Source organism: Hyaena hyaena, unplaced genomic scaffold (genome assembly GCF_003009895.1).
Source record: "Hyaena hyaena isolate Hyena2069 unplaced genomic scaffold, ASM300989v1 scaffold_545, whole genome shotgun sequence".
NCBI lineage: Eukaryota > Metazoa > Chordata > Mammalia > Carnivora > Hyaenidae > Hyaena > Hyaena hyaena.
The window spans coordinates 319,299-340,616 of record NW_024081178.1 but is presented as its reverse complement, the minus strand read 5'-3'; the positions used below and the strand labels follow the sequence as shown (position 1 = coordinate 340,616).

Genomic DNA, 21,318 nt, shown 5'->3' with positions numbered 1-21,318 from the left:
GTGAAGAAAAATTCTTTTGAATCTAAAATGAGTAACACACTTTTTGCTTCAAAATGCAGCCCAGTAAGGATAAGGGTCAGTGGACAGCAGCTAGTGACCACTGCTGAACCACCCCCCACGCTCTGGCTGTGAAGCCACATCAAGCTCAGTGTAAATGTCAGGAATATTTGCCTGGTCCATGGAAAGTTAAATTTCTACTTCTGTAAACTCATTTTCCTTTCTTCCTTACCTTTCAGCCATAGTCACCGCTTCAGTAATTTTCAAAATGTGATGAAAATAAGAACAATATCCAAAATCTATAAGGAACTCACCAAACTCCACACCCGAAAAACAAACAACCCAGTGAAGAAATGGGCAGAAGATATGAACAGACACTTCTCCAAAGAGGACATCCAGATGGCCAGCAGACCCATGAAACGATGCTCAGCATCCCTCCTCATCAGGGAAATACAAATCAAAACCACACTGAGATACCATCTCACACCAGTCAGAGTGGCTAAAATGAGCAAATCAGAGAACACGAGACGCTGGCGAGGATGTGGAGACACGGGCACCCTCCTACACTGCTGATGGGAATGCAAACTGGTGCAGCCCCTCTGGAAAAGTGTGGAGGTTCCTAAGGAAACTAACAATAGAACTCCCCTAGGACCCAGCAATAGCACTGCTAGGAATTTACCCAAGGGATACAGGAGTGCTGATGCATAGGGGCACATGGACCCCAATGTTCATAGCAGCACTCTCAACAATAGCCAAAACATGGAAAGAGCCTAAGTGTCCATGGATGGATGGATCAAGAAGATGTGGTTTATCTATACCATGGAATACTACATGGCAATGAGAAAGAATGGAATCTGGCCATGTGTAGCAGCATGGATGGACCTTGAGGGTGTTATGCTGAGCGAGATAAGTCAGGCAGAGAAGGACAGATACCATATGTTTGCATGTATACGAGGATTAGGAGGAACTTAACGGAGGACCATGGGGGAGACAAAGGGGGGAAATAGTGGGGGAGAGGGAGAGAGTCAAACCATGAGAGACTCTTGAATGCTGAGAACACACTGAGGACTGATGGGGTGGGGGGAGAGATGGGCATGGAGGAGGGCACTTGTGGGGATGAGCACTGGGTGTTATATGGAAACCAACTTGACAGTAAACTATTTTTAAACAAATTAAAAAAAAGAAAATTAAATAAATTTAATTCGAGTTTGGGGATGAAAAAGCACATTTCTTACCCTGGCAGAGTGGGGCGAGGGAGTCCCACTGATACATCCCGACTGGGTTCCGTCTACAGGTCGCGTTGCTGTGGCCGATCATTCGATACCCAGGCTTGCAAAAGTAATGCACTTGACTTCCAACCGCCCCTGTGGTCCTGTTTAGAACGCCTCCATTCTTCGGGGTGTGGGTCAGGCTGCAGTAGGAGGCTGTGGGCACACAAACCACAGGCGTGAACATACACATAAGCACTGCTGCACGTCCCTTGGTAAGAGCTATACACACGCCAATATGTCAACTTGGTCTAAAACGTATCCCCAAATACCAAAGTCTGGTGAGGATGAGGGGCAACAGGAAGTCTCACTCATTGGTGGTGGGAATACAAAACGGTGTGGCTGAGTCAGAAGACTGTGGTGGTTCCTTACGAAAGTAAACACACTCTCACCCAGAGAACTTAAAAATGTACATGCACACACACACAAAGCCCTACACATAAATGTTTATAGCAGCTTTGTTCATAATTGCTGGAGCTTGGAAGTGACCAAGATGCCCTTCAGTAGGCGACAGATAAATAAACTGTGGTCCCTCCAGACACTGGGATATTCTTCAGCACAAAGAAATGAGCCATCGAGTCACGAAGAGACATGGAGGAACCTTAGATGCATCTCACTCAGGGAAAGAAGCCAGTTTGAAAAGGCTACGTACTGTGTGACTCCAACCATATGACCTTCTGGAAAAGGCAAAGCTAGAGAGATGCTAACAAGCGAGCCGTCGCCAAGGGTCAAAGAGCAGGTGAATAAGCAGGTGGAGTGTGGAGGGTTTTCAGGGCAGCGAGGCCCCCTGAGTGACACCACCATGATGGTGACTGGCCAGTGTACACTGGTCCACACCCATAAAAGTCTCTGTATCATTTCCTCGGTTTTGCTATGAACATAAAACTGCTCTGGAAAAATAGTCTAAAAAAAAAAAAAAAGAAATTCCCCAAAGCCTAGAGCCAAGGTTTAATCTCTTATTTCGAAGTTTAGATTGTGTGCAATTGCTATTCAGTGTGAAGGGAGATCTCAACTTTGGCTAAAATATTGTAAGGAAATCATGGAAAAGTCATATTGAACTTCCTCACTCATCTCTTTAAAGCTAACCCACTTAAATAAGCTTCCTGACCACCAGAATGAGAAATGGTGAGATACAGCACCTGGGCACCTTATCTGAAAGAAAACAATTCTCAGTAAAAAAGGAAAAGTATCCTTAAAATGGAGAAAATAAAAGAATGTAACCTTTTGCAATTAAAGCCATTAACTTGTTCCTCCTCACTGTTGCTAAGTGGGTCGTGTGAATTGCACAGCGATGTTGACACACTGAGTTTCTTTCTAACAGGTGAGATTTGAATAAAATCTCTGAAGAAAATGCACTACTCGAAGTCAATAAAAAATCTTACAGTTTTAATCACTGCCTTTGTGGGAACTTTTTAAAATGGAGGACAGGCATTTGTTAAAATAAAACAGTCTTACCTACACAGAATATGACATTTCAATGGCTAAGGACTCGGCCTCTTATTTATATATTTAGAGAAAAATAACTCATCTTATTCTTACAAGGCCAGTTTCATTGCAGCCTACAATCCTATGAAGTCCCTTCAGATAAATTAAAACAATAAAATGAAGAAAGTAGTGAAGCACTGGAAATGTGTGATTCCTTTGGAGAGAAGAGGTTCAAACGTGCTCCTTCCCTGTGGGGAGTCCACAGAGACACACGCAGGTCTGAGTGCGTAATGCTGAACCTTTCCCTGGAAATTAATTCCAAAGCAACTTTCTGAAGGTTTCCTGTCATAGCACTGCCCAGAAGCAATGTGTGTGTGTCTGTCCTTGGTCATGAACTCTTCTCCTGTGAGAGGCGTCCTCAAAGAATATTCTCAGCCAGATGGTCTTCTGAAATACCATTTCATTGTTTTTTTTTTTACATGGACTGATTTGTATTAAGTTAAAATTCACTGACTGTCGTGAAAAACTTATGATTCACGGCCCGCTTGGCCATGCCATTTTCTACGTCCTGGTTCTGGACTCAATTCTGTAAGTTTTGAATAAACAGAACTATTTGCTTTAGGAAAGGGAGCCCTGGCTGTCGGCTGCAAAAACAAAGCAAAAAGATAATTTATGGGAACGAGGGAGCAGACGGTAAAGCCTGTTCCAAAGGCAGAGATAAGATAACATCTGAAATGTCCCTGAAGGAACAGGGAAGCCACAGAATTCACTGCATGTCACCTGTGATTTTTGTCATAGTTCATTCAGTTAAAGGATATAATGTGCAAGATTGTCTAACTCTGTAGAGTCTAAAAACTGTCAATTTTCTCTCCTCTTTACGATGATTTTTTTCCCCTTTCTATTACCAGGGTTTCAAAACATCCCTTAGAACAAGATATGGAGGGGCCCTGGGCGGGTGGGGGGGGGCAGTAGAGCCCTGAAAAGGGAAAGATTTGAGCATGAGGCCCTGCCCATTTGATTCCTGAGAGGGCCCAGGTTCAGTCACCAAGCTCTGCTGGTAGCACCTTGGAGAATCCAGGAGGCATCCACCATGGGAGAAGCCTGGCCCGGTTTAGTATCTGGGAATTTCTGGATGTATGTCCACCCAGCATGTATCTTCACCCCACACAGAAGCTCACGTGCTTCATTTAGTATCAGGGGGCCATTAGTAGCTGAGCAGTGACTTAGCGCAGCTTACCACGTTGACTAGAACCCCTCTGCACAGCGCTACCTTTGTCTTTTTGTACATCTGTTTTCAAATTATTGCGATCAGCTGGATTGCTCCCGGGTCTGGAGGACCGCTGTGTCATGCGTGGAAGACGGACAGAGGCCCAACACACGATGAGTGGCTCCCCGGCCTGCACTGCTATAGTTCAGACACACTGTTCACGAAATCGCCGCTCTAAAACCACTGGTGACGAACTCCTAGCATAACTACCTTAACCACCGAATTTCGGGTGAAAATCTGTGAAAGATGATACATCCACCGACAAAACAACAATGTACACACTTCTCTGAAATTCTCCATCTTCCCACTCTCCCTACACAGTTTAACAAAGGGAAACTTCTGGTTCAATTATGAACTGAAATATCCTTTGAAAGACATAATTCAAGGTATAATCATATCACCACGCTACCAGGTAAGGTGCCAGAGAGAGAAGGAGATAGATTATGGTCTCTGTGATTTCCCCTGCACTGTCCATTTTTGCACATTGGAAATAAATTCAAGCCGTTCTAAAGGGCTCAGTATTTATTTTTCATAACGAGGAAAATGGTGAGCACCAATCCAGTCACTGCCCTAACACTCTCATAACTCATTCTAACAGAAGCAATTTCAACTGTGAGCTCTTTGCTAATAAGCATTTTGAAGAACCACTTGGAGAAAAAGGGGAGAAACAAAGTCTGGTGTGTTTTATCAGACGTCACTAAGGATGGACTTCATGCCCACTGTCTGCACAAAAAGAATCTTTTCAAAATCTTGATACTTTTTACGATTTCATGATCTCCACCACCAGAAAGGGCCTGAATCTTGCTCTTAAACACTCCTGTGACTTGTGGGGGCGCCTGGGGGCCTCAGTCATTTAAGTGCCCAACTCTTGCCTTCAGCTCAGGTCATGATCTCATGGTTTGTGCATTGCAGCCCCACATCGGGCTCTGTGCTGGAGGTGTCGAGCCTTCCGGGATATTCTCTCTCTCTCTCTCTCTGCCTCTCCCTGACTTGCATGCTGTCCTTCCCTCAAGAGAAACAGACTTATAAAAAACCAGACTACTGTGACTTTTTGCTGTTCCTCCTTCAGGAGGTTTCTCAGCACTGACCATGTAAAATACCAACACAGGAATTAGCACTCCTCTGGTGAATGAGCATGAATGACATGTATGTATGTATCTACTGGGCTTCTTCCTTAGGGAGATGTATCTCAGTCATCACCATGGGATACTGTTAAGTGAGATGCTGAAAAAAGTGTACATTTTTTTCTTAGTAATTAAATATATGAAGAATTGAAATTGTCTACCGCTTCTGTAGGACAGTATACACATTCGATGTCAGGTCATAGTGACAAATGTGTGCAGGATTTAATGTACAGAAATATACTGACTGACTCAACATGAAAAACACTGGCAGAGAATTATTAAAATATACGGGTAAATGACCAAATGATTTAAATGCCAATAAGTAAACATATATATGTAAACATGTACTAATTTTGTGTGTGTTCATATATACTTATGTGAATGTAGTCTGCAAACATATAGAGAGATACAGATAGATAATCAATAAAAAGACAAACTATTACTAATAAGAGATTACTAACACTTATAAAACTAGTAGCAAAATGAATATCTCTTCCTTAGCATTTAACCCTTCTTTTAAATTAGTTTATGTTATACTGCTTTATCTTTTAGAGGAAATGCCTTTACTTTCCCTAATTCAATTCAAGGTTTTATGATTTTAGCAATAATTTTTAAGACATTAATCAACAAGGGGCACCTGGGTGGCTCATTTGGTTAAGCATCTGGCTTTGGCTCAGGTCATGATCTTGTGGTTAGTGAGCGCGAGCCTCACATCGGCTTGTCTGCCGTCAGCACAGAAGCTGCTTGGGATTTTGTCTCCTCTATCTTTACCTTTCCCCCCTCAAAAATAAACAGAAACATTAAAAAAATATTAATCAATAAATAGTTTGTTTCCCCAGAGTTGTTTACAGATCTAGCATGGAGAAATTTCCCATGTTATTTCTGTGGGAATTAATTACTCATCTTTGGGAGACCGGGTTTACATTACAAATCTCTAATTTGTCTTTATTTAACGCAGATCACTTGTACTAAAAACACTTTCATGCTAAATCTAAACCTCAGTTACAAACCTGTATATCGAATCTTGAATCCTTTCTTGCTGGTTGCGTGATCGGTGGACCAGCGGAGATATAACTGATTACTCCTGCTTGTAAAATTTGATTGTTCGGTGTGGTTCCCGCTTAGGACCGCTAACAGGGGGCTCTGACCAGAAGAACCTAAATAAAACAGAGAAACAAAACAGTTCAGGTAGGAGCCGGCACCTATAACATACAGACTACTTTTAGCTTTTTTATTACATTTATGGGTCCAAATGTACAAAATATAGCTATTTATTTCCAAAAACAGAGAGTTCCAAATTAATGAAGCAACAAATATAGTCCCTGATATTAAATGAAAGGCAATAGCCAAGGAAAACACCTTCACATTATTAACACATAACACATAAATCGTATGAACCTTACCTATTATAAACAGGAGCAACTGAAATAAACAAAAGTAATTTTTATCTTCGTTTGTATTTATAATATTTTAAGTATATGGGGCAATAGAAACTTTCGTGGAGTACTGGTAGAAGGAGGAGTATAATCACTTTGGAAAGTAATTTGGTAATAATATCCAGGAAAACTGAGGATTTACTTCCATTTCTATAAACTTCAGCACATGTGCGCTAAACTTATTGATATAGCCAAATGTTTGTGCCATTTGTTTTGTATGGCAAAACCTGGATCCTAACTAATATTTCTGTACTTTAGAAAAGAATTCAAAGAGCCACGGAAAGGAATTCTGTACACTTTTGAGATTAATGAACTAGATAACATGTTTCAGCACAAGTGATTCTTTAAACAGCGTATCGATGACTAAAGAAATCTATTTGTAGATGAATATCATAGCAATTGTGTAATAATTCAAAAGTGTACCATATATAAATTATGTGTGTGTATGGGGGTGTGTGTATGTGTAAACAGATAGGAGGTGATATACATAGAGATACATAGTTAGATGAGAAAGAGATAGAGAGACAGACATAGATGGACAGACAGAGATAGGATATTAACCATAAAACATGCACAAGCCTGACACACTACTGTCCCCTCGTCACAGTATTGTTTCCTGCTAGGAGAGGTACACATGGTATGGAATATGGGAGGGGCCCCTAAACTTCTTTGTACCCCTTGCCTCTTTAAAAAAACAAACAAACAAACAAACAGAGCCTAAGGTAACTTTGACAAAATCCTAAAATTCATTACATCAAGACATGAGTCCATATCTGTATTTTTAAAATGTTTTCACCTTTTGGTACATTTGAAGTTTTTACAAATCCAAGGAACAAAGTTACTCTCTAACGTACAGTTAGCAGAAACCAGTGCAGCGTATTGCCAGCCACCATGCCGCCCTGGCCTGGTGTTACTTCCTGAGCGGAATTGCTGTACTGGATACAGAAGCCGCATTCCCACTTCCAGGGCGAGTTCTGGTGAGCTCAACGCTCCTCAGGGTCTGACACCTCCGTGGCTTTTCTACACGGCGGCTCCCTCCCAGGAAGCTCACTATGGGTGGGAGAATGCGGTCCTCACTGCCAGACGTGATGCCCACCTGATCTGGTCACGTGCCTCACTTTGAGATTTATGTAGCATTTTTATTCATGCCGTGGGGCTGAGCAACCACAACTTCACTCTTTGCGTGATCCCTAGTCAGAACAGTTAATATTATTAAAAAGAAAAATTAGAGTTATTAAGAACTCTATCATGTTACCCCAAATGTATACGTTGAAATCCTAGCTGCCAGTACCTCAGAAGGTGACTATGTTTGGAGAGAAGTCTTTAAAGAGGGAATTAAAGCTCCAGAAGGACACTGGAATGAGCCCTCACCCAGTCTTCCTGGAGTCCACAGGCTAAGAGGAGATGGAGACACCGACAGGGACTGCAGCGTGGCCGGGGGGGAGCCAGGGACACAAGAGACACAGGAGAAACCAGCAGTGCCCACACCCGGGTCCCAGACCCCTCCCCTCCCGGACCGGGAAAGAACACATGTCTGTGTTGAAGCCCCCCCATCTGTGATTCTTTCTGATGACAGTCTTAGCCATCGAATAGAAAAACCTAGTACGTTAGAGATGGTCAGGGCAAAGTTCAGTTTCACCGGAGCAAAGTTGAATCAAATAAAATGCTGCCTCCCAGTTTCCTAGAAGATGTCCCATAAAAGGATGATGGTATTTTAAAATTAAAGAAGATGGTAATGGGTTTGGGTGCTGCCTTTCTTGTCTCTGTCTGAGGAGAGAATATGTACTCTAACATAACGCTGGGATATTTGTGAAATGTTAAAATGTCACTTTGAATGACAGAACTCAAGAGTCAAGTTTCAGGTATTCTTAATCCAGCATCTAATTCTTCATCATTTTCTCTCTGTTTTTCTTGCCTAACATGTAACAAGCTTTCTCAAGGAGTCTTCTTTAAGAAGTCATGTCAGCACATGGAGAAGAACACAGAGCCCGAAGGGACAGGACCAGCTTCTGTCACCAACATGGAAACCACGAAGTGTTTTGCAAGTGAACATCCCAGTCTTTATGTGGACACCTTCCTCAGTGGAGTTCTACAATGACTAAATCTTTTTAGTTTTTTAATCAAGAAATATCCATTATTGGAGCCACAGAGAGTAATACATTATTGGGATAATGAAGCCTGAAACCCATATATTCAACACATTTTTTACAACTCATGTGTCATAAAAGAGGTACTATCTTACAGGAGAGGGAGAGACAGAGAGAGAGAGAAAGGGAGGGAGAGAGAGAGAGAGAGAGAGAGGCACAATAAATATGACATTTAATGCAATAAAAATGTCAACACTTTATAGAAGCTTCATATAAAACTGTGCCCTTTCATCTTACAGTAAATTTTTGAGACTAGAACAAACACAACCATGATTCTCTGATAATTTGTTAGCAGCTGCTTTGACAGTATCTCTCTTATCTACTTTGTGGTCATGGATATGATCCATCCATATTCTGGGTGAGACTGGAGGCTCCTAGACATGGACACTGGTAATGACTTTGCTGCTGCGGTTAGAAGCGGAAGAAGTGCGGTCAGCTGAGTTCCAATTCAACAACGGTGAAGCCAGGGAACATGACCACATTTAAGGTAATTATGTCAATATGTGTAGGTACACCCAGCATGTGCAGGAATATGTTCACCCACACAGCCCTGAAGTGGGTGCTCACTCGCTCTGTTTCTGTCTCTCACCTAACTGACCTCAGAATCCAGGTTGCCTGGTCCCTCATTGACATAATTTTTGTACCTGGCTAATAAATTACTTCTTTCCATCCTAAAGATTACAGAAAAAGTCTTCAGCAGTCCATGTCTGTTTTAAAATACACTTAGGAAAAAAAAAGAAAGAAAAAGAAAACTCTGAAAGTGAAAATAGTGCTCAGTCTTCTCTTTCTATGTACACAAGTATGAGTTTAATTTCCAATGTAGTAGCTCATCATTTTAGGAAACACATACATTGATACTGTGGTGCGTGTCCATATGAACAACTTGACTATTGGGATTCATCAAGTTAGTAAAAGGCATTGGGACACACACAGAATCAATTACAGTATTTTTTTTAAATTGAGTTGATTGTTATTTTACCGAATACAATGACAAGTCCATCAAAACATGTGACAGCCCTGTTATTATGGGCAGCCATAATTGTACCCAGGTCTAATTTTATGGGCTAAAATAATACTTCTATGCAAATAAAAATATTGACATCAGTTCCATTTCTTTCTCTTTTCCTTTTAATTTTTTTTATGTCTTTATTTTGAGAGACAGAGATAGAGAGCGAGTGGGGAAGGGTCAGAGAGAGAGGGAGACAGAATCTGAAGCAGGTTCCAGGCTCTGAGCTGTCAGCACAGAGCCCGACGCGGGGCTTGAACCCACGAACTGTGAGATCATGACCTGAGCCGAAGTCGGACCCTTAACCAACTGAGCCACCCAGGCGCCCCCATATCAGTTCCATTTCAAAGTGACAATTCCACCACCTACTACTTCCAAGCCTGGCCTTGTTCTATTAATAGATTCATGAGAATTGTGTGAAAATGTTTAAGACTAGAGTTGAAGGGGTGCCTGGGTGGCTCAGTCGGTTGAGTGTCTGACTTCGGCTCAGGTCATGATCTTGCGGTTCGTGGGTTCGAGCCCCGCGTCGGGCTCTTTGCTGACTGCCAGCTCAGAGCCTGGAGCCTGTTTCAGAGTCTGTGTCTCCCTCTCTCTCTGACCCTCTCCTGCTCATGCTGCCTCTCTTTCTCTCTCTCAGAAATAAATAAAACATTAAAAAATTTAAAAAAAAAAGACTAGAATTGAAAACTGTATTAACATTTGTTAATTGTATTGTACTATTTTTTATAAAGATGGTACATCTAGAAATCTCTGTGAGCCATTATTTTTATATGGTTTTAGTAAAATAATCATTTAAATGGATTAAAGTAGCTTTAGCTCTTTTACATTTCCTAAAATATCTTCTGCATCAATAGAATACTTAGAGAAAAGGGAATTAATTGTTTGGGGTCATCAACTGGAAATCCCCTAATTAAGGACTTAAATAATGGTTTAAGTAAATTACTAGGACATTTTCAGAGTGCATCACTAGCATATTAATCGCTTAAAAGTTGAAACATTAACAAAAATATGTTCATATTCCACAGACTATTGATCTCTGAGACAATACAAGTACAAGAAAAATTCATTTTCTGTTTGGGGGAGAGATGATTCAACCCCAAAATATACCAAAGTCCTTGCGTAACAAAAATAGTATAATGGTGTTCTCATTACACTATGAGAGGTTACTGATGTAAAAAAAAAAAAAAGAAAAGAAAAAAAAAAAGAAAAAAAGAAACTTACCATCAAACACTTCCAATGAGTCAAACTGCTTTTCACTTTGAAATGTGTCCACAAAGATGGTGATGTTGTAGTTTGGCTCTACTTTAATACTCCACGAGCACGTCTGGGAGTTAAAGTAGTTGCCTGGGTAACCCGGACTGAGGATGACTCCAGAAGATTCTGTCCGGACTTCATTTGCTGGGCATTGTGCTAAGGAGAAAAATACCAGTAAAACTGTCCTTAACAAAATGAAGCCACTTCAGTAGGAGTCTCCATCCCTAGATGTACAAGCCAGTGGTGGTGTTGGGCAGGGGTGTGGGGCAATCCTACTGAGCTGTGACCAAATTGAACACAGGACACAAACGCAGCAGGGGAAGAACACCGAGTAATGAGAAGTTATTATTTATACTAATTATACCAGCCTATAATTTAAGTGAGAATTGCACACACACGCATACACGTGTATCATATACATGCTGACATACAGGGTGAATATAGATACAGGGAACGTGGATCAGTGAGATTAAGCTGATGACACGACTCTGGCACAGCTAATTTTGCTAAAGCTGTCAGGCGAAAAGAAACCGGGAACCTGAAATTTTCTTTATCAGGACGAGGTGGCGAAGCAACGTCCCTGGTCCTGGTAACGTCTGTGAGTGAGGGGAGAAGTGCCCACGCAGGCGTGGTTAAGTCCACCACCTGCCTTCCACTCCGCACTACCTTTCTATGGTGAATCACCCACACGCCTCACCTTGGGGCAGGTGCATTGCTGGATTTGACCCTAGGATCCCATGTTTTCCCAACTCAACTGAAAAGCAAGACCTCACCTTTACAATGTAATATTACAAGAACACTGTGCAATTATATTCCGTAATAGGAAATGATACATATTTCTTCCTTTGATTGTACTTTTAATTTCATTTAGAATAGTACATTTTAGAGGCTCCTGGGCGGCTCAGTCGGTTAATTAAGCACCCGACTTCGGCTCAGGTCATGATCTCACCGGTTCGTGGGTCCGTGTCGGACTCTGTGCTGACAGCTCAGAGCCTGGAGCCTGCTTCAGATTCTGTGTCTCCCTCTCTCTCTGTCCCTCCTCCACTCACACTGTCTCTCAAAAATACATAAACATTAACAAATATTTTTAAAAATAGTAAATTTTAAACATGTGATTTGATTTCTTGGGACTGTGGTGAGAGAGGGGTCCTGGGCTGAAAGGCATCTTAGACCTCAGGGTTGTTACAGTGTTGACTAAGAGTAGCGATTTCTAAAGGACAAATTTATCACAATGAAGCATTTATCAACTTATCTTTATGAATGAATTGTTAAGATAGTGTGGACACACTGACATACTTTATTCCCTCCTGCTTTTTTCTTTTTTCAACTACTTTCAGAGTCATCGGAATAAAACTGACTTGCATAGGTATGGACACACAAAAGAAAAATCACCAATATCATAATTAGTAATTTATTTCAATGACAATATAATTATCTTCCAGAAATAATTTATATAATAAAGAAGAAAATAATTTTCTATTGATAATGGTTCAAAAGTAAACAGAGATAACAGCAAAACTATTTATAAAAATTTAAAAAGTTAAATGACCAGCTTTTACTTCATAGAAAAGAACTTTTGTTAGAGGAAATGTTATTTTTTTTTTTAATTATTGTTTGGAATTATCTTCTTTTAACTAATTAAATTTATATTATTAATTCATACATTTCAAAATAAAGACATTTCACCAACAGATGGTCAAATTAAATGTAATATGTTTTGATTCAGGTAGCTATCTAATAAAAGGCAAATTTTCCTTTTTTAATCTTTTATTTATCTTAGTGTTCCTGTGCTGACGTACCTTAACATGTAGGAAATGTGAAGGCATAAGATCACCAAAGATGAAACATTTCATAGAACCCCTTTTTCTAAGTTTATTTATCTTTGAGAGACAGAGAGAGAGAGAGACAGAGAGACAGAGACAGAGAGAGAGAGAGAGAGAGAGAGAGAAACAGAGAGACAGAGAGTGAGACAGAGAGCGAGGGAGAGTCAGAATCCCAAGCAGGTTCCATGCCCTCATCCCAGAACCTGACATGGGCTTGAACTCAAGAACTGTGAGATCACGACCTGAGCCAAAATCAAGAGTCGGACACTTAACTGACTGAGCCACCCGGGCACCCCAAGAACCCTTTTAATAAATATGTATTTAGGTAGATTTTTAAGAATATGTGCAAGGTTAATTAATGGTAAGTTACACAAAAACTCATTCAAACCAAAACACTCAGCCTTAAGCAATTTAATTTCAAACAATTTCTTCTGTGATAGTGGCCAGATCACCCTGTAAAATATATTATGCCCTTTCAAAAGTGAATGCATTGGCATTTTTGGAAAGAACACAATAAAAATAGCAGACTTCATATCTTGGGGCATATGTGCAGACCTCCACAGAGCAGCCTTGACTTTGCAGGGTCTGAAAGCTGTGAGCGGTGACATCAGAAACAGAATCTTAAGCTTAACTAGTTTTATTCCCTCCATTTTCAAAATGCTGCTTCTGTTTCTTAGAGAAGACCGATGAAAATACAGGTGAGGCTCTTTCCTTTGTCTTACAACACTCACTACTTTTCCCCCAGACATACATATTATTTAAAACGCACTTGAATATATCTCCCTGGGAGTTAAGGTGTTTGTGATTCATTTGTTTGTCTGGCTCTTTCATGTGCGCCTCTTCATTCCTGTCCCTTGCTCTGCACTGTTGCTGGGAGCGCCCACAGTGGGGAGTTCTGAGATGGGGTCTTCCCCAGGGCTCTTCATTCCTCCATCAGCATTCCTGCATGAAACAGCCCTGGTCTCCACCAGGGGACCCCTCCCACCCCCGGGAGCATGTCTGAGGTTCCCATCAAAGATGCCTGTAAAGACCCTGCCTCCCTGAGACTGTCCCCGGAGCTCTGAGTCAGCCCACCTCTGCAAGAAGCTAGTCCTTCAGCTTATTTGTGAAGAGGAAGAAAACGTGAGGCTTCAAACCAAAGCATATTATCTGAATGCATCCTGCGGGCCTTCGGCGAAGGGAACGCAGTCAAGCATTAGGGTTTGTAAATAATTAAAACTAATTCTGAAAAGCACCCAGAGGTCTCCGAGAATTGTAAACAGAGAACTCCACCGTCGGAAGCTGTGACCCGGAGCCCTGACGTGCATGTTCTGGTCATGCGCGAGCTTCCCAGAATCAGACACTGGTTGCCTTCAGCGTTCCTTGGAAAGAGAGGTTTCTGATTTGTTTTAATTGAATATTTTAAAAACTACTGATGGCTTTGCACTGTCTACAGGCTGAAGCCACCCGGTGCTGAGACTCTTTGAACATCTGGCCCCATCTGTGGTTTCCAGCCCACTTACTGCCACTCCCCCTCCCACATCCTAAGAGCAAAGTGTTCTCCCTCCTTCCTTCCTGGACATCACACATCCCTTCAGGGACCCCTGGACCTGCCAGCGTCCGACACAAACCTTGGTTATTCTCTTCACTTTCTCAAGTGGTTCTCTTTCCTTAACCTGACCCGTGGTAGAATATATCTGCTCTTTGTCCCAGGTTCCCATACAGACCCCAAAACCCTTGGAATTCCCTGCACACGGGGAGTGTCTCTGTCAGGAGGGGCCCCTGTGGGTTACACCTGAGTTTAGGCGAATAAGGTGACTTGGGGTGGGTCCCTTGGTAGCCCTAGTGTGGGCCCGGTCAGCAGGAAGGCCCACTGATGAGTGGGCTGAAACTCCTGCCCCCTCACAGACTTCTGGTAGCGCCGTGGGTTTGGGGTACAGAGGCGGGGCTCTACAAAACCTCTTGCACCTCAATTTCAGGGCCCAGATGCTCCTGTGCCCTTCCCCCCTGCACCCTGAGCCCCTTCCTCTGACTATTCAGAGGAATTATATCCTTTAGGGCATAAGGGATATAATAAAGGGTACAGAATATAACTTTTTATATTATAGAAGATATAACTGATCGGGGGTGCCTGAGAGGTTCAGTAGGTTAAGTGTCCAACTTTGGCTCAGGTCATGATCTCACAGTTCACGAGTTCGAGCCCTGTGTTTTGCTCTGTGGTGACAGCTCAGAGCCTGGAGCTGCTTCAGATTCTGTCTCCTTCTCTCTCTGCCCCTCCCCTGCTTGCACTCTATATCTCTCTCTCCCAAAAATAAATAAACATAACTATAATTATATAACTATAACTATATATATATATCTATATATATAGCTGATAAATGTACGTAAATATTTTCCTCAGTTACATGAGCTATTCTAGCGTAGGGTGATACCCCAAAAAGGGACCATGAGTACCTCTGACCTACAGCAGGTCACTCAGAAGCACAGGGGATAACCTGAATTTGTGACTGGCCTCGGGAGTGGGGACAGGCTTGTGGGACTGAGCCCTTAACCTGTGGAGTCTGACCCTGTCTCCAAGTAGGGAGTGCCGGAAGTGAGTTCAACCGTAGGACATTCAGCCAGGGTCCAGGGAGAATGGGAGAATTGTTTGGTGGTCCTGGAAAAGATGCCAGATCCTCATTTAGTGCTTTCTAAATTAGGATTCGTATCCAACAGGGTATAATTTATCTGCATAGGATGCTAACTTTCAAGGAACAATTTGCTCACACAGTTCCCAAGGGAGAATCCATCACCCGAAAGGTGGTGGTAATTTTCAAAGTGCAACTTCTGAAAGAATGGTGATGATATGTGAAGAAGAACTCGTAACTAACACAACTTTCCATCAGTAACTAACTGAGGGCTTGCCCACCCCCTCCCCTTGAGTCCAACCAAATGGTAGAAAGTGCTGGAAGGAAGACTATCATTCAGTGACCAAGTTTTTGAGAAAAAAAACCCATCTGAGCCCCTATTTCCTTTTTTTTTTTTCAATAATGAGGATTTGGGGAACAGCAGCTAAGGTAATTCTCAGTTTGTTTTAAACAAATTTACTCCTGAATTGCAACAGAAGAGAACTACATGGTCCTCTGTGGGAATTGCTAGAGTTCGGGAGGGTGTGGACCCTGTGGCCAGAGCCAGAAGAGCATGTCTTGTTAGCAGAATTCTCCCCGCAGATGTGCGTGAGAGCCAAGTAATTCAGACAACGGGGTTTATGTTGTCCTGATTTACTCTGTGCCTGGACTTCCAGGAATTAATTTCATGTAAATGAAAACTAGGTTAATCTAGGAGGTAGCCCATATAATAAAGTAACTTCCCTTATTTTTGAAGTGCGTATTAAATAAATATTTATGCCTTTCTTCACTAATCAACTAAGATCATCCTTGCTTAAAGTCATCTCTGTTGAGAAATTTATGGCTCTGTTTGTTGGAATTAAAATGTGCCTTAAAAATGTTAAGAATTTGTCTCCATTAATTTTTATATAAAATGGGAAAGAAATCCACCGTAGAGGGTTTCTGCTGAGGTATCATGGTACTGATACACTGATTTTTTTTTTCCAAGAAAATAATGACAGTCTCCTGACTCAGCACCCCATGCAGCCCCCAACTTTAAGCGAGGCAACTGAGAAGCAGCACCTCTCACAGCCCTGTGGGTTCTCTGGGTATTTAATTTTTTTTAATGTTTTATTTATTTCTGAGAGAGAGAGAGACAGCGTGAGCAGGGGAGGGTCAGAGAGAGAGGGAGTCACAGACTCTGAAACAGGCTCCAGGCTCTGAGCTGGCAGTCAGCACAGAGCCCGACACGGGGCTTGAACCCACGAACCGCGAGATCATGACCTGAGCCAAAGTTGGATGCTTAACTAACTGAGCCACCCAGGCACCCCATCCTCCAGGTGTTTAGAGCAGAGAGCAGACAAAAGGGGTTTCTCTCTGCCCATGCCCACTGGCTCCCCCAGAGATACAACTTGGAAGTAATTTTTCTTTGAAGTAATCTGAGTTATCATGGTTATTTAAAGCTACTTCATTCCAGATTTTCTTCAGATGATGTTGAAAATTGTTTCCCTCTCCCCAGGTGGCCAGGATTCTACCTTATTCACAATGAGAATACACAGAGTTAGCACCACAGTCTACAAGAATCAGACCACAGGTGTGAGCACTTGTAAAATCAATACTAGTGCAGCACAAAGGAAGTTGCTTCTCAGAAGTCAAACGATTAACATGAACACCTGGAATAATTAATTTAATATTCTCCATATCTTTACAACAATCTCATAAACAAGGGCGATCAATCATCCTGCTTACACACGGTGACCCAGGGACTAATGATCTATGTGGGGTCAGTGATGGGACTCTGGACTGAGTCGCTGGGTCTTCCCTTCCTAAATCTGAGCCCTTTTGAGTGCTTCATTATCCCTAATGCATGACAGCACTCAAATTATATGAAAGGGGGAGGTCCCACTCTTTAAACTAATTGAATGTCATTGTGATTTTGAAGTTACAAAAAAAAAAAAAAAAACTATTCTAATTTGGAAAACTTTCTGATTCACCCAACAATGACACTTCTGACCCATTTTGAACCATTTTAACTTATTTATATTTTTCTAGTATTTTTTCTCCCAATACTACTTGAGAATGGAGCCTTTCACATATTTTGAAGTTCATTTTTTTATTTATTTTTGGGGGAAGAATCCCTAGCAGGCTCTGTACTGTCAGCACAGAGCCCGGTGTGGGGCTCGATCCCAGAAACCATGAGATCATGACTTCAGCCCAGATCAAGAGCTGGACACATAACTGACTGTGCCACACAGGAGCCCCTCAAATATTTTGAAAATACTTTATCCAATAATTTTGTCTGATATTGCCTATGGTCTTTGTATTTTAAAGAAACGTGAATACATGAAATGGGTGCGTTGTATTGTATGCAACATACGTGGATTTTGAGGTCTATAAATTTTACAGAAAAAGCAGTAAACACTAGGTAATTTTATGCATGCTTACGCATTTAGAGGGAAGTGTAGTGGTACCTGTAATCTACCTTGAAACGCATCAAAAATAACAGATACATTAATGGGCGGATGAAAGGAAAACACACATGTGACAAAGGATGTACAGTAAATATTAATGGTGGACCCTCGGTGGTAGGTGTTCAGAAGCTCATTTTTAAATTATCTCAACACTGCCAAACGTTTGAAATTTTTCTGATAAACTGTTGGGAAAAAAAAAAAAAAGACTCTGTGTTCCATGCGGCTTGGATTTGTATTTTCGAGATAGCCGAAAGAGAGAGGTAATTAGGTCTTTCTGTTAGCCGGTCATTTTAACTGCGACGAGACTGTAACACGGAGGTTAAATTCAGAGGCAGGGAAACGAAGAGGAAGCGCGGGCCTGGCCAGCAGCGCTGCCCTGCGCGGGACGGGCACCCCGGCCGGCCTCGCTGCGCCTACCTTCACACGTGGGGGGAGAGCCCTCGAACTGCAGCTGGGAACGGAGTCTGCAGGCCAGCGTGTCGGTCCCTGAGAGCGTGTACCCCGGGTGGCACTGGTACTTCACATAGTCCCCTGCAAGGGTCAGCACAGCACGCCTGAGCCTCGGGGCCCGCGGCACACGGGGCGCGGCCCGAGACCACCGAACGGCCAACGTCCACACACAACCCCTTCTGACCCAACGCCTGCGTTCGTCTGTGGTCTGTTAACACAACGGTGCCCTTGCCACTTCCCGATGGATGAACACACTGTCTCAGCCGATACGAGGACAGATGGGGTGGCAGGTCCCTCCTCCTTGACCGATGTGTCTGTGTTCATCCCGCCGCCCCCATGACTACTATTAAACAGAGCTGGGGGGGGTGCTAGATTCTTGGGATTTTAGGATGCAGCATAGGATGACTTTAATGCATCCAGAGAGGGCTAAACTGTGACCCTGCCCTAATTAGCGCAATGCTCCCATTAACTGAGCCATTAGGAGTAGCCAGAAATTGGGTCACATGTTTTGACCAGTGGTCTGAGACACGGTGTGAGAACGGCTGCTATGTTTGTCACTGAGACACAGAAATCTTGGGTCACAGTAATAATGCCACAAACATGTGCCACAGCTGGTTTCCAAATGTGACCTGATGACTGTGTAATGAAACAGGCCATAAATACAGAATGATAAAGCAGAATTTCTAAATATGATCATTAAATACATTTGCCATTACATTCCAGTGTCAGTGAAAGGTCAGTGTTACATTAATCATTATTTTAGCTCCAAATGATGAAGTTCTTCTCGCGTGTGAATGTGCTTTTCTAACCAAACACAGAAATCTGTGTAAGTCTGTCTCCAAAAACTTTACTTGAAAGAAAAACAAACTAGACAATGGCCACGGGGGAGGGGGGGGGTGGGAGGTAAGTAGGTGCTTGAGATGAAAAAGGCCAAATTCAAATTCAGAAAAAGAACATCACGGAGATGAAGGAGGAAAAAACATAGCTATTTGATTCCTAGCATCTATGGATAACCCCCTAATGATGCTTTAGAATTTTTCTGACAGATACTCCCTTCCTCGTCTGAGTTAGGGGTGGTTGTGAAAAAGCCAGGTGGAGCGGATGGTTTGCAGTGAAGGAAGCATTACCTATTTCAAAATCCTCATCTTCAGTGAGCATCTCTGCCTGTGGAACGGTGGGGGGAGGCCGGCATTTCTTGAGCTGAAATGCTAAACGGTTTACGGGGGAAAAAAATAATCGTAACTACATTTGCTGAATAAACAAAAATATTACAAAAAGCATTTCTCTTACATTGTTTTACTGCTCAGGGACACTGCAATGTGTATATGTGTAAGTTGCTTTATAAAATTCTCAAGCTTCACATGCTTAGGGGATTATTTCGTGCTGAAGAAGATAGAAAGCTGAAGGGAAAGAAGTGTCCGGTTTTAAAAATTACGACGTTTACGTCTATTTGGGATTCTGCAGTAGGAATGGCTCACCCACCACTGACCTCTCTCTCTGCCTCTCATCTGAGGACACCCGTGGACATAGTTCTTATGAGACGGAAGGTGTTGATACACCATTTTCCAAGTGATTTATTTTCAAAATCACTGGATCTGCTTTCGCCTCCTTTCTAATCACGTGACGTGTGCTACCTTGACCTCTTTGGAGACAGGGAATGGGAAGTCCGCGAAAGGCACTCAGCGTCTTTCAAGGTCTCTGTATCAGGTTCACATGCAATCCACTCGCCTTGGAATGAACCAAGCTTCCCACAGACCACATGTAACATCATCAAATACCGTTACATTAAGCAAAAAAAGCCCACAGGACACCCTGGCCTGGAACGTCAGAAAACCCCCTAAGGCTCTTGCTGGGCACAATCGAGGAACTTTAGCCGGGGAGGAGGCGTATGCCAACCCTACCAGCAAAACCAAATGTGATTCTCCACATTCACCAACATGGTGAAAATGCACTGACCATGGAAATTGAGAACAAAGAAGCCTCCATTTGAAAAGTCGCTGTGGAACTTGAGCAGGACTTGGTTGGTGGAGCTGTAGGCGGTCTCCAGCGCCGTGTTCCCACTGAAAACCCCCAGCTGAGGGGAGTTCTGATCAGGCCCATCCCTAGGAAAGAGACAGACGTCTGAATAGAAGGCTCCTGAGTACAGCTTACACTAAGGATCTTCTTCCGAAGTTTGGCCTCTATCCCGGCATCAGCGGCTGGTCTGACGCGGGGCTCCAGGTGACTGGCCTGCTGCTCACACCGGCAAACTCGGGGCTGACTTCCCTTCCCCCCACAGCTGGCCTTCCCAGAGCCATCTCAGGGACAGGATCACACGCGCTCCGGTGACCACAAAACCACGCATCCGCTGCCTTTCAAACGTCTGCATTTGAGAGTCTAAATTCAATGGCGTGTCTTTAACTATGGGTGAAATTTATGGAGATCTGGCTACTGAACTAAAAGGTTTTAAAAAACTGGTTAAAAAGAAACCACAGTCCAAGGTGGAGTCATCTGTCCCTTTAGTGCAGTCTCGCGCCCTCCTGGGGTGAAATCTGAAGCCATCCATTCAGAAAGGATCAGCACCAGTGAGGTCACATGGCCTCTCTCCACCCTCCCCACCCCAAGGGAGATGGGCTAATCTGCATGCTAAGACCCCTCTCCCCCTTCTCCTTAAGGGAAGGTGATCTGGCCTGAAAGGATGCTCCCTTTTGCTAGCAGCATCCTGCCCCACCCCTCTTCCTGCAAAACCCTTCTCTTGGGCACCCTGGAGTCCTCCAAACATGTCTCTACCTGCCAGACGGCAGGTTACCCAATTCACGAATCACTTAATGAAGGCAATTAGATCTTCAAATTTACTCAGCTGAAATTTTTATGTTTTTAACAAGCGAATAGAATACTACCATCTTTTGGACACTGTGTTTAGAAATACCGAGATGTTTAACGTCACAAAGTTGACTAGACTTTTCAGTCTCCCTTTCCTTAGTGTTCTTGACAACAGGCACTCTATTTTGTTAAATGTGAAGAGCTTTTGCTCCCATCTTCTAGATCTATAGGTTGATCCAGGTAAAGCGGCTGATACTCTAATGTTTGCCTCCATCAAGTTAATA

General features: G+C 42.7%; 1 protein-coding gene across 1 annotated transcript in view; it reads right to left on the bottom strand.

Moving 5' to 3' along the window:
- CSMD1 (CUB and Sushi multiple domains 1) overlaps window positions 1-21,318 on the bottom strand; it is a 467,695-nt gene that overhangs the window by 131,351 nt on the left and 315,026 nt on the right. Inside the window, exons 37-42 of the mRNA XM_039255776.1 lie at window positions 20,189-20,334; window positions 19,360-19,440; window positions 18,200-18,313; window positions 10,892-11,080; window positions 6,092-6,238; window positions 1,233-1,421 (exon numbers count right to left, since the gene is read on the bottom strand). Of these exons, the coding sequence (XP_039111707.1) occupies window positions 1,233-1,421; window positions 6,092-6,238; window positions 10,892-11,080; window positions 18,200-18,313; window positions 19,360-19,440; window positions 20,189-20,334 (866 nt within the window). The remainder of the gene's footprint in view (window positions 1-1,232; window positions 1,422-6,091; window positions 6,239-10,891; window positions 11,081-18,199; window positions 18,314-19,359; window positions 19,441-20,188; window positions 20,335-21,318) is intronic.